At 35.8% G+C, this 13,832-nt stretch overlaps 1 protein-coding gene across 5 annotated transcripts in view; it reads right to left on the reverse strand.

Moving 5' to 3' along the window:
• Window positions 1-13,832, reverse strand: part of DEUP1 (deuterosome assembly protein 1) — a 107,966-nt gene that overhangs the window by 19,250 nt on the left and 74,884 nt on the right. For all 5 annotated transcript variants that reach the window (XM_077113286.1, XM_077113285.1, XM_077113283.1 and 2 more), the window contains one exon: window positions 9,260-9,456. In XM_077113286.1, the coding sequence (XP_076969401.1) occupies window positions 9,260-9,456 (197 nt within the window). The remainder of the gene's footprint in view (window positions 1-9,259; window positions 9,457-13,832) is intronic.

Genomic DNA, 13,832 nt, shown 5'->3' on the forward strand with positions numbered 1-13,832 from the left:
AAGGCCTGAGATGGCACAACACTTCCATTGCAATGAAGTGGGAGACTCATCCTCGCCCTTCAGGGAAAACTTACCTTCTCCATGTATATGGATGTGTCCATTCTCCTGGCCCGAGGTTTCTTGGCTTCAGTTCTGCACTTCCATGGTTCTCACTTTGCAAACTCCAATTTGTCCCTTTTGTGTCCCCTTTTGTCCAGATTGGCAGTGATTCCACTTATACCAACAGTCTCTTCAAGAACTCCAGAACTTCTCCATCATTCTCATCACAGTGCCTCCAAAATCTTCCCCTTATCCATCCAAAAAACCATTCCAACATATCTGGCATTTGCAAACTGCAGTGGTACCCCCCCCCCCCCCACACTCTGGTACCAAATCAGTTCTAGTTTGCTAGCTGCTGGAATGCAACACACTAGAGACAAATTGGATTTCAATTAGAGGGGATTTATTTCATTAGTTCTTCAGACAAAAGGCAGCTAACTTTCAACTGAGGTTCTTTCTTACACAGAAAGGCACTGGGCAATCTCTGCTGGCCTTCTCTCCAGGACTCTGGGTTTCAAAAATTTTCCCCAGGTTGATTCCTTCCTGCATCTCCAAAGGCTGAGCTGCTTGGGCTGTGCTACATTGAGCTCTCTCATTTAAGCACCAGTCAATTAAATCAAACATCATTCATAGCAGCAGGCACGCCTCCTAGTCGACCGCAGATGTAATCAGCAACAGATGAGGTTCATGAACCACTGGCTCATGTCCACAGCAACAGAACCAGGCACCTTCACCTGGCCAAGTTGACACCTGAACCTAAGTGCCACACTTTTGCTTGCTTTGAGGTTAGTCTGCTGTTCTTTCTCTAGTTCTCCCAAGTGGACAGTTAATTCCTTGATTTTTGCTCTTTCTTCTTGTTTTGATATAGGCATTTAGGGCAATAAATTTCCCTCTTAGCACTGCCTTTGTTGCATCCCATAAATTTTGATATTTTGTGTATTCATTTTCATTTGCCCTGAGATATTTACTGAATTCTCTTGTAATTTCTTCCTTGACCCTGGTTGTTCAAGAGTGTGCTGTTGGATTTTTTGTGTCATATCTAATTTTTCTTCTTTTTACCTTTACTGATAGTCTTCATTTCTACAGTCTTCTCCACACCTCTCTCTCATGTCTTTTCCTGCCTTTCTGTAGTGCTCCCTTTAGTATTTCTTGTAGAGCTGGTTTCTTGGTCAGAAATTCTCTCAGTGATTTTTTGTCTTAAAATGTTTTAATTTCCCCCTCATTTTTGAAGGACAGTTTTGCTGGATATAGAATTGTTGGTTGGCAGTTTTTCTCTTTTAGTAACTTAAATATATCATCCTACTGTCTTCTCACCTCTATGGTTTCTGCTGAGAAATCTATGCATAGTCTTACTGGGTTTCCTTTGTATGTGATGGATTGCTTTTCTCTTGCTGCTTTCAAGATTCTCTTTCTCTTTGACATCTGACATTCTGATTAGTAAGTGTCTTGGAGTAAGTGTATTTGAATCTATTTTGTTTGGGGTACGCTGCACTTCTTGGATCTATAATTTTAAGTCTTTCATAAGAGTTGGGAAATTTTCAGCGATAAATTCCTCCATTAGTTTTTCTCCTCCTTTTCCCTTCTTGTCTCCTTTTGGGACACCCAGAACGCATATATTCATGCACTTCATGTTGTCATTCCACTCCCTGGGTCCCTGTTCATATTTTCCCATTATTTTCCCTGTGTTTTCTTTTGCTTGTCAGATTTCAGATTTCCCATCCTCCAGTTCACTAATCCTAACTTCTAACCCCTTGAAATCTAACATTGTAGGTTTCCATTGTTTTTTTCATCTCTTCTACTGTGCCTTTCATTCCCATGAGTTCTGTGATTTGTTTTTCCAGACTTTTGATTTCTTCTTTTTTCATTCCTTGCCTTCCTTATAGCCTTCCTCCATTCGTTGATTTAATTTTTGATGAGGTGTTCCATGTGTTTGAACATTCTGAATCAATTGTTTCAACTCCTGTATCTCATTTGAATTGTTGGTTTGTTCCTTTGACTGGGGCATATCTTCAATTTTCCTAGTATGATTTGTTATTTTTTCTGGCTTCTAGGCATTTAATTACCTTAGTTAGTTTATTCTGGAGATTGTTTTCACTTTTTTACTAGGATTTCCTTGCTGGATGACTTCGTTGTCTATTTGTTCTTTGACATTCAGTTCAGCTTATTCTACACCTCTAGTCTAGGTTTTGTTTAACAGATCATAATTTTTCAGTTCTTGTTTTCTTGTTTCTTGCCTTGCCTGTATGGTGCCTTCCCCCACCCTCCATCCTTAGGAGGGTCTACTTAGGTATTATAGACCCCAGTCAGATTTCCCCAGACAAACTAGCCTCCTCTCAGGAGGAAAGAGTCACCTGCGTCAGTTTTCCCTTAGGGTGAGACCCAGCAGGTTGAAAGGCTTTCCTATGAAGCCTCTGGACTCTGTGTTTTTCCTATCCTGCCTGGTATGTGGTGCTTTTCTGCCTGCAGGTCCCACCAGCATAAGGTGATGTGGCACCTTTAACTTCAGCAGACTTTCCCTGTTGAGGGCATGGTTGAGATAGAGGAGAGGTTGTAGGCTGGCTTTAATTGCTTCACTTTTCCAGACCCTGGGATCTGATTTCCTTGGGGGAGGGATTCCACTTCAGCTTCCCCCACCCCTCTCCTGCGGAAGGCACAGGCTCCAGACAAGCTCTGAGACAAGATTAATTCTGCCCATGCCTGGGGCAGTTGGAGCCTGAGAAGCCTTGCAGCTGTATCCAAAGAGTAGTCAAGCCGTAGAAACAGCCACCAACAAGAAAAAGAAAAATCCTTTTCAGAACAGGACCCCTGTTCCTCAGGTTTACCAATCAAGAGTTTAAGTTGGTATGTTGCTCTGTGTATATCCAGGTCCTATGTGCCCCCTCCTTTCCTTCAGGGCCCAACCCCTTTCAAGTATTATGTCCTATCCGATCCAAAAAACGATTTTGTTTTGTTTTTTTCTTTTTTCTTTTTCCATCAGCCCTTCCCCCTCTGCACCGGGGCAAAAACCAGCAATCTCAGTTTTTACTGAGGTTCAGCTGTGCTGGGGGCCTATTTTTCGTAGTTAGAATTTGTTAACTAATTCCACAATTGGAGCTTGGCTGCGCTCAGCCCCTGCTGCTGGTAAGGTCCCTTTACTTTCCCCTCTGGGAAGGCAGGCTGGGGGAGGGGCGCCATTCACTGCAGGTTGGGGAACTCACATTTTCATATGGGCTCGCAACCGGTCCAGCTGGTCCAGACTGGGGAATGCTGTGTGTCTGGTTGCTGATATGGTCCCAGCAATTGTTCTATACTGTTCCCGGCTATTTACTAGCTGCTCTGGAGGACGAACTAAATCCCACACCTCACTAAGCCTCTATCTTGGCCTCTGCCTTCTCACGGGCTTTTTTTTTTTTTAAGAAAAAAACCCAGAATTATACTTTTTTCTTGATGCTGGAACAAGGTTTTGTAAAATAATAATTATAATTTCTATAGGGCTTAATAATCTACAAGGTGTTTTCTTTCAGTCTACCTCTGCTAGCTCTTCATGTATTAGTTGTATGACCTTGAGCAGGTTACGTAATTTTGTCTGTGACTTCAATTTTCTCAGTTATAAAAAAGGTTTGTTGCGAGGATTGAATGATTAATACATTAAAACATTAGGAATACAATGCCTGGCACACAGTAAGCATTCAATAAAGATTAGGTATTGTTACTATTTTTATTATCTTAAAAACTCATTTGATTTTCCAAATAACCATACAAGGTGGATATTATTCATCAATGAGTAAACTTAGAAGTTAAATTGTTTATATAGTCATTTACTTTTTAATCAAAATAAATTGCTAGAAAATCATGATTTTTGATTTTGAACTCAAATCAGGTGTTTTCTGTTTTTGTTTTTTTTTAACCTCAGACCCCACCATTTGGATGAAAGGCATAGTATGGGAATTAGAATTTATTGCTTAGGCTAAAATATAGGTAGGTGATAAGACTGAATACAGACCATGGAGATTTTAAATTCCAGTATGCTGATCAAGCATACAAATTTTTTCAAAAACCCTAAAATGTTATACAAAAAGGTCCTAACAGTATGGGCTCTTTGGAATTAAGTAAATATCTTTCTGAATAATGATTAATGAAAGAAGTATATAAATTTAATCGAAATTGTAAAATATTCTGAAAACATTAAAATCCCTACAATTGAAAATATTCATTTATTTAAACTAATAATTCATAGTCTCATAGATACTGATTTATCATTTCCAAAGTCTTTACATTTTAATTTAACATAGTCCCAAAATATTCAAATTATTTTCTTCTATTCTTATCTAAAGACCATCTATCTATATCAGCTTGTTTCTTATTATGCAAACATTTTCCAAGCTATGCATACAAATAACAATACAAGTGAGGCATCTGTAAATTAGTACATTAAAACAAACACAAGATGTTTTCCATTTTTACTTATCTTGAAATATATCTTTTTCTTATCCATTCTCCAAATCATAATTACCATGGAAACAACAGCAAATTAAACTGAAATAACAGGGTTTATGATGTGCACAATAAGATGAAACATCCCGCAATTCAAATAGAGTTATAGCAATTGCATAGTACGTCTACATATAATCTTTAGCTGAACATTTTAATTTGAGTGAGGGGAATATCTATACTTCAAACAGTGGAAAAATAAGGTAATTATCTAAGTGATTCATGAAATATATATCTCTCTATACTCTCAATTTACAGAGATTTCAGACAAAGTATTATTTGTTCTAAATTAACTGAATAGTATCCTCAATTATCTATTTTGCTTTGGGTGTATTGATACAGTTTTATGGTGTTAACTACTAAAATTTATATAGAAACATTCCTTTTATTGTAAAATCAATAAAATGTAGTGATGGAAAGGAAAGACTAGCTATGAAGTAAAAGCACTTTTGCTTTATATCATCTTTATATCTGACAGATTCTTATTCTAGAACATAGCTATTTAAATACTTCATAAAACCACCTTGGATAAAATGCTGTCTATCAATTTAAAAGCTTATAATTTAGTAATTATTTCAGAAGGCATTTAATATCCCTTCACAGCTTGATCTGTGCAATCAGTTTTTCCACAGGCCTTATTCCAGGGTGTCTGCCTAGTTCTGCCCGGAGATCAGGACCTGGGGCCTTGTTGGGGAGCAGAACTCTACCCACTTGACACTTGAGTTCACTTTCCAGTGTCCAATCCAGTGTCCAGTGGATTGACATGTGCATCCAATCATGCCCCTCCATTAATTTCTTCCTGGACTAAACGATAATGTCCTTACATGGAACAAGATTCCTTCATAAACTATGCTACATTACATTTTTCCAGGATGCTCCCTATTCTATGGCACTGTTCATTGTTTCCTGGCCTGGAACTGTTCATTCAGCTATGTTTTGCTCCTTAGTGGGCAACATCATGGTGCAGATTTTTCTCAACTTATTTTGGCTTCTAGAAGACTATTTCTTGACAAAGGATCCTAAAAGTGGTTATGACAAACCTGCTGACTTTGTGGTTTTTTAGTATAAGAAACTTTTTATTTATTAACTAGAATTGAAGCCATTTTAGTGATTAATGCTTGTGATTACTAAAGTCTTTCTAGTATATAACTTTTAAAACCATAAATTCACTCTTAGGAACATATCTTACATAGAGATAAAACTCCACATATTACATAATTGAATTGTCATTAAAATTAGTTATATATTAATAGCTCTGGACACCACTACTCCAAATTAGCTTGTAAATTATCCTTAAACTTGAAACTCTAACTTTTAAAAACAATTTTCAGCATTCCCTTACCAAATTCAATTACATCTCACTCATAATTTTTTTAAAAGTACAGAGTTACTGCCTTATTGGAAGGCCCATCCTTTGGAACATCAAAAAATGCTTAACATTTTAAATGGGTGGGTATTAGAAACTTCTTAACATAGCTTCTAACAGGAATGAAACAACAACAAAGATTGAACTACTTCAAATTGGATGCAAGATTATTTTAATAATGTACAAATCCCCCTAGTTAAAAGCAAGAAGTCGCTAGAAATTAGACTATGGACTTTAACAATGTTGAACATTATCTTCAAATGCCATTACCTGAAAGCTTTTTCCTATCTAAAATAGTTTAATAAAAAGTTTACTAGTTATTAGCCATTGATATGTAAAGATATCTCATATATTAGTTTAGATTTTTCTGATTAACTTATAGCTAACAAATATATATGTAACTTTCACTATTTGACTTCATTAAACTGTGCTGTGAGGGAAAGAAAGACTATTTCATATTTCACTTGCTAAAATCAACAGAGAGATCTCTGCTTCACAGCTTTCCACTGGTGGAATTCACAGTGTCCTTGCATCTCAACAACTCTTCCCCATGGTGGATTTTTACACGGTAATAATTTATTCAAAACATTTGAAATGCTGTTTCTTTTTAAAATAGGGTCACTGGAGAACACTGAAATCAGACAAGGCATTAAAACAAGTTTAATGAAACTTTCGACAAATGAAACTGGCAGGACACAAGACTTTGCAGCAGGAATAGAAGTTGAAACTGCTTGTTAAGATAATCTCCTGCTGAGCATTTTACCTCTAATGCTGGTTTCTGTGTCCCCTACTGTCTTGTTTTTGTTAGGCACTTTTAACACATTCTGTACTGCCTGACAAAGAGGAAAAAGGGGGCCATCCAAACAAAAAAACCCCACACTTTTAAATAACAACACCTGGCATCATCAATTAAGGCTTTCAAAGTTGTTCCAAAAACAAGCAAGAATAGGAAAAGTGTTCTGCCCACAGTGGGTGTGCAATGCAGATCAGCGACAGGCTAACATACACAGGGAGATTATAATACCCTTGGGTTCACAATAAAAAAAAAAATCCTTGAGGACCAGGTTTTCTCTTTCAGTGAGAGAACTGTGCACTTGGGGGTCAAGATTTGACCCTTGGAATACTGAATCCAATGAGCAGAGAAGCACTTTATAAAGGATTTATTCTATATTAGAAAATATATTATTACATCAAAGTCAAGGTTAGATCCAAGGTTCGTCAACATGTGCACATTGTCTAAGGCTGTGGCCCAAGGACCTCTTCCATGTTCCCTGTACTGCTGCTGCCACCTCCACCCCCTCACCACTCCCATAAAGACTTTTCTTTTTCTTTCTATGCTGTATGGCAGGGGTCACATATCATTCTTTTTCCATGTGAGTATCCCCCTATTGCAGTACCATTTGTTGAGTTTTTTTGCTTTTGTTTGTTTTTTTGTTTGTTTGTTTTGGGGAAGTGCATGGTCTGGGAATCAACCATCAATACTTTTCTTGGGTAGCAGTCAGTCTTCCTTCATTCCCTCCCTTAACTTTCTGAAAAGGGCTTATTAATTTAGTACTTTGGAATGGTTGCTGTCCCTTGCATCAAACAAGGATGTATCCTAATAAGACACAGAGGATTGAGGTGGTGAAAGCAGGAGTTGTACTATATAAAAGAATTTATAATCGGTCCCATGGACTATGGATTTATTTCCTTGTAGAACTGGGCCTGCCTAGTTACACAGATGATCGTGACACCAGGGTCAGGACTATTTTTGAGGAAAAGTCAGATTCAGCCATTTGTCTATCCATCAAAATATATTCTTTTAGGCACTGTACAGAAATATTATTAAATCATTATAAATATTATAAATACTAGTACTTTTGTTCATAATAATAATAACAGTAATGGCTAACATTTATGGAGCTATATGTTTTACATAGGAGGATTGTATTAGTTAGGGTTCTCTAGAGAAACAGAACCAACAGGGAACACTTGCAAATATAAAATTTATGAAAGTGTCTCACGTGATCGTAGGAATGCAGAGTCCAAAATCGACAGGGCAGGCTGCGAAGCCGATGACTCCAATGGATGGCCTGGACGAACTCCACAGGAGAGGCTCACCAGCCAAAGCAGGAATGCAACCTGTCTCCTCTGAGTCCTCCTTAAAAGGCTTCCCACAATTGGATTTAGCATCACCAATTGCAGAAGACACTCCCCTTTGGCTGATTACAAATGGAATCAGCTGTGGATGTAGCTGACGTGATCATGACCTAATCCCATGAAACGTCCTCATTGCAACAGACAGGCCAGCGCTTGCCCAACCAGATGAACAGGTACCACATCTTGGCCAAGTTGACACCTGTCCCTAACCATGACAAGGATTTTCTCCTATAATCCTCACCAAAACCCTATTATTATTGTCCATATTTGATAAATGGGAAATTGAGGCTTCCAAGGGTTAAATGCATTTTTCAAGATTGTAAATAATTATGTGATATGAAAACCATATACAAAGTTTTTCTAGACTAAGCATTATGAGCTACTGAGCAAAAGTTGATTGAAGTTGAACCTATTAGTTCAGCATTTCTCCACACTTTGAATGTTAATAAATCTGATATCAAATACATTTGGGGATCACTGTATACCATACTCATCTTGGAAACTCACAATGTACATTCACATATTAATGGCTCTGAGAAATCCTGTAGAGAAGGAACTTGTTTAATTTGTTTTGTTGAACATTTTCTAAGTTTTGATTCCATTAATCTTTTATTAAAGTGGAATCAACTAGCCTAATGTTATGGTTGAAAAATTTACTTAAATTTTGAACTAAGACATTTTAAAGAACATGGAGATAATGTGTACTTCCGATACTGATTTTCCATATCCTCCTCTTTACTCAGAGAAAACCTCATTTAAACATCTATAGATTCTTCTCTAACACTGAGGAGTTGGAATGTGAATCAAACAATAATTCATTGCCACTAATGGAGTGTCAACATAAAGTATATGTATTACCCAAGGTAAGCCAGAAGTGACATATTCTTATATTTTGTTTTGTTTGAACAATACACCTAACATGTTTTCTCTGTTCCCATGACATAAAACAAGATAATACTACTTATGTGTATATTTTATATACCATGTCAGCTTCCAAGACAGGTCTGAAGTAAATAAAAAATAAAATCCACTACAAAACCCCACCCGTTTCACTCTTAGATTTTGAAAGCTATTGACAACACAGAATTTTTTATAAAACAATGTATCTGGACTACCATGTTATCACTATCCAATGATTTTTAAATAGAGGAAATGGAGTATAGAATTATAATTCATAATCTTTTAAAAATAAATTTCAATTAAATGTTTATACATTTGTGTCCTTATACAATGGAATCAGCATACCTATCTTCATTTTCTTTCGTTTTTATTTGGCTTTGATAGGCATGCCTTACTGTTTCTTCATATGTACTTTGATTAGTCCATGGTGCTTTTCCATTGGCATGAAGTTTTGCAAGATCATTTCGGAGTCTTTCATTCTCATATTCCAATTTGTTAATAGATGTATACCTTGAATGTTGCCTGTTAGTGAGGTCCATGCTCTAGAGAAGAAAATAAATCATTCTAAAATCTTTTACTAATTGCACATTTTAATTATGCATATACTATCATATTAGTAGTACTGATAAATAAGCATAGAAAAAATATATAGTTGGTATAAAAATGCCTTACTAGGGCAGGGCAAGGTGGCACAGCAGGCAGAGTTCTTGCTTGCCATGCCAGAGACCTGGGTTTCATTCCCAGTGCCTGCCCATGCAAAAAAAAAAAGCCTTACTAGGAGTCAAAACATTTCTAGTAAGACATCTACCAATTAATGTATATAATTCTTAATGGGCTGCTGCTCAGTTAAAATTTTATTCAAGCTTTTTCTGTAAAATTAGATTTCATCTGTAACTTTTTTGGCTCAGTGTTGATTTAAAGTAATTAAGAATAATAGCAATGATTTTTTTAAACCCACAATTTTCTAAATGTACCATAATTAAATAAGTTTTGTGAGCACGACCTGATAGAATTACATAGGTAATGTATTTATATGACTTATGTTTAAGAGCACATTTCGTTTTTTTTACAAGATTTTTGGAGCACTTTCTTATGTTTTCCTTGAATATTTTTCTTATTTCAGGACTATATTTCTCTATCCCCCACTACCTTCCCTGACTAGATGGCTCTCATGTGAAATACAAATTAACTAAATTCTATATCTATATTTCTTATGTGTTCTTTTGTAGGCCTGTTATCTCAGTTTTTTGTTTCTTAGATTTTAGTGGTTTTTGATCCATTTTTAAAAAAATTCTTGAGATGGCAAAACCTCCCTTGATGCTTATTTACTTGGAGACACTAGAAGGCCAATTGAATTATTGAAATAGCTGAGTAATAAAAGTATTTTATTCAGGCAGCTTTTAATTCATGTATATTCAAAAATAATACAATTAGGCTAGCAAAATAGTTCTACAGAAGGGAAAAGTAATTATTATTGTAACATTATCCAAATACTACCTATTTCAGACTATCTAAACATAACGATGTAAATATTTTGTTTCTTAATGCCCAGAAATATTTCACTGCCAATTATTTAATTCTATGTTTATTAACCTATTTCAGTTATTTCAGAAAAAAATAGCTATCTAATTGTGGAACTGTAGCACAGAACAGGATATGAGAGAGTTTTCTTTATGAAATCTTTAAAGAAATGAATGCTAAATGGCATACTTAATTGTAAATTCTTAAAGAGCAAAGAATTATATTTAACTTTTTTTTATTTCAATAGATATTTGTGGTTTCTCTTCTTTGGAAGTTGCATAACCATTTCAATTATCAAACTTCAATTCCAGACTTTCACATACACACACACAAATAGAAATTATAAATACAACTTCTTACATGAAATATATATGATTGAATACTATTTTAATAAGCATCTCATAAAGGGCCATAACACCAATGATATTCTATTTTATGATAGACAATCAACCTTTAAACAAATATATGTTAGATATGAGCTAAGCATTACAGAAGTAATCTAAGAATGAAAAAGTGATCTAGACTTCATGAGTAATTAGTTAGAAATTGGTAGACAAAACTAACATGTAAAGAAAAAACACTGAATAACATAGATAAAATATAATTATAGATCAAGTATAATTATGCTGCAGCGAGTAGGCATTCAAATGTTTTTTGAGTGAAGAATGGCATCAGCTGTTGGGACAGAGATTTCTTGTCAAGTAAGATAAAACAAGGTTTTAGCAACTCTTAAATGGTTTTAGCAATGGTTTCCATGGCTCTTAGACTGCAGGTGATACTAATCAACCCATAGCAACTCATTGAATCCTATATCATAGGCTATGGTAAACAAAATGTGCATACATTAAATAATTAAAATTGTTATAGTTACCAGAGCTAAGGAAATTCAAAGAAAAGAGAAATAAATCAGACCTAGACTGACTGTAGATGAATCCATGGAAGAGATAAAATGTAATTGAGGTCTTAAGAGGCTGGCAGGATTCGGTTAAAATAGAGGAAAAGCATTTAGGTGGAGAACATATAGTGGGTTAATTCATTGATTCACATATCTAACAAAAATTTTTTCACTGCTTTCTACTGTCTAAGTGCTGAGGTACAATGGTAAACCCAGAACCCCAACTGCTCTTGATGAACCTACTGGCAAGGGGATGGGGAGCAGACAATAAAGCAAGTAATTTCAATATTGTGCTGTGACAGCTGTAAGTAAAGAATGCCATGATGGCTTCAAGGAGGGACACTTCCCAGAACAGAGAAAAATCAAGAAAGATTTTGCATAACACGTTAAGTTTATGCTGAGTGACTTGAAACATCAATAGTGCATAGCCATGTGAAGTAGAAAACCGGCATTTTTGGGTAGAAGGAAGTCATGTGTGAAGGCCTGGAGGCAAAAAAAAAGAGCATGAGAAATAAGCATCACATATGCAAATGAGACAGATGGTTTCTTTAAGAGCAGAGGTTTTGTGTAGGTCACTACAGGAAAATAAGGTAGATAGGTGGGTAGGATAGATTAAGGAAGTCATGGAATATGGAGAGAAGAGTTCTGACATCCTATGGGAAATTGAGCATGTGTCTTATAACAGAGGGGTAACACAAGGAAAGGGGTAGGTAAGGAAAGCAAATTTGGCGTTGCATATGAGAAGTGGACAGCCTGCAATCCACTGCGTGATCCAGAAGTGATAATTAGAAGGGGTTAGCAGGATCTATCCTCCAACGGAAAGCATGCGTAAAAGAACCAAGGACAAAATTTGGGGAATGACTAGAGGGAGAAATAGAAAGATGAGGAGCCAGTGAAGAAACAGAAGAAGCAGACCGCAGTTAGTGCAGCAGTTAATATCATGCATTTGGAGTCAGCCAAACCACTTACTAGCTACTTGAAACTTAAAGATTCCATTTCTTTGTCTGTGAAATGGAAATAATAATACCTTTTCTTACATGGTCATTATGAGGATACAGATACTAAAGTGGTCATGTAAAGTGGTCAGCACAGTGTAAGGCATGTAGTATACGCCCAATAGATGTCAGCTAATTGTTGTTGTTACACAGCTCTCCCAACCTGCCCGACTCTTGCTCATCTCTGCTCTTCATACAGGCTATTCTCTCACCATGACTCTTCTCCACCAGTCTGTCTGACTAACTACTTGCCAGAAGCCTTTTCTGACTTCCAAGTCTGGTTATGTAGCCACCGGCAGGTTCCCATACTCTGCACTTCCCTATCATTCTTTAATGTAATTAGTTAACTACTTGCCTGTATTCATTAATGTATTGTATCCTTCCATTAGTATTACGCTCCACAAGTTCAAGGATCTAGTATGATTTGTTCAAAATCATAGTATACTGCCAGACACAAAATAGGCATTCAATATATATTTATAGAATGAATGAAAACATTCTGTGGGATTGCAGGATGCAATAGAAAATCAGAGACGAGACCAATTTTCCATTAATCACTATTATTATTTAGAATTTTCTTGGAGGTTTCAGTAAATGTATTATGCCAAAAAATAACTGATACAAACAGTGGAAAAGAAGAGATAATACTATTTTTGTTGATAAAATTATCTCAAAAAAGAACCAAGAAATTCTAGTTAAGATAAAGCTACTAGAATTAATAAGATAATTTAGAATTTTTAAATAGTAGCAATCAGATACTCTTCCTAGATAAGGAAAACATTCCATTTACAACAGTGATAATTATAAAATACTCGGGAATAGGGCGGTGCCATGGTGGCGCTGTGGCAGAACTCCCACCTGCCACGCCAGAGATGTGGGTTCCATTCCCGGAGCCTGCCCATGCCAAAAAACTACAACAAAAGAACTTGGGGAATAAACTTAAAAAGAAATGTGCAGGTCCTATACAAAAAAAATCATAAGGTCTTATTGAAGAACATAAAATATGGAGAAATTTGAAAGCTTTGTCATATTCTTGGATAGGAAAATTTACCATCATATAAATGTCAATTCTTTTGAAGTTAATACATAAATTTAATTCAATTCCAAATAGAATCCAAAAGGATATTATCAGGAGAAACTGTATAAATTGAGCTTAATGTTCATATAAAAATTTTAATTGGGTTCCTATCTTATATCATACAATTCAAATGGACTAAAGACAGATAAAAATATAAAAATCTCTGAAGAAAATCTAAGAGACTATATATATACCATCTAGAAACTTCAAGTAAGGGAACTCAAGACATGCTTCACATGAAAGTTTTATAGATTTTTGTAGGAGAAAAAGATATCATAAAGTTTCAAATAACAGATTTGGAAATGAGCTCTTTGACAAGAAAAAGACAACGCAACAGAAAAATAAGCAAAGGATATGACTAATTCATATCAGTATACATTGCCAATAAATATACAAAAAGATGCTCAAACTCACCAGTACTCAGAGAAG

Source organism: Tamandua tetradactyla, chromosome 8 (assembly GCF_023851605.1).
Source record: "Tamandua tetradactyla isolate mTamTet1 chromosome 8, mTamTet1.pri, whole genome shotgun sequence".
Classification (NCBI taxonomy): domain Eukaryota; kingdom Metazoa; phylum Chordata; class Mammalia; order Pilosa; family Myrmecophagidae; genus Tamandua; species Tamandua tetradactyla.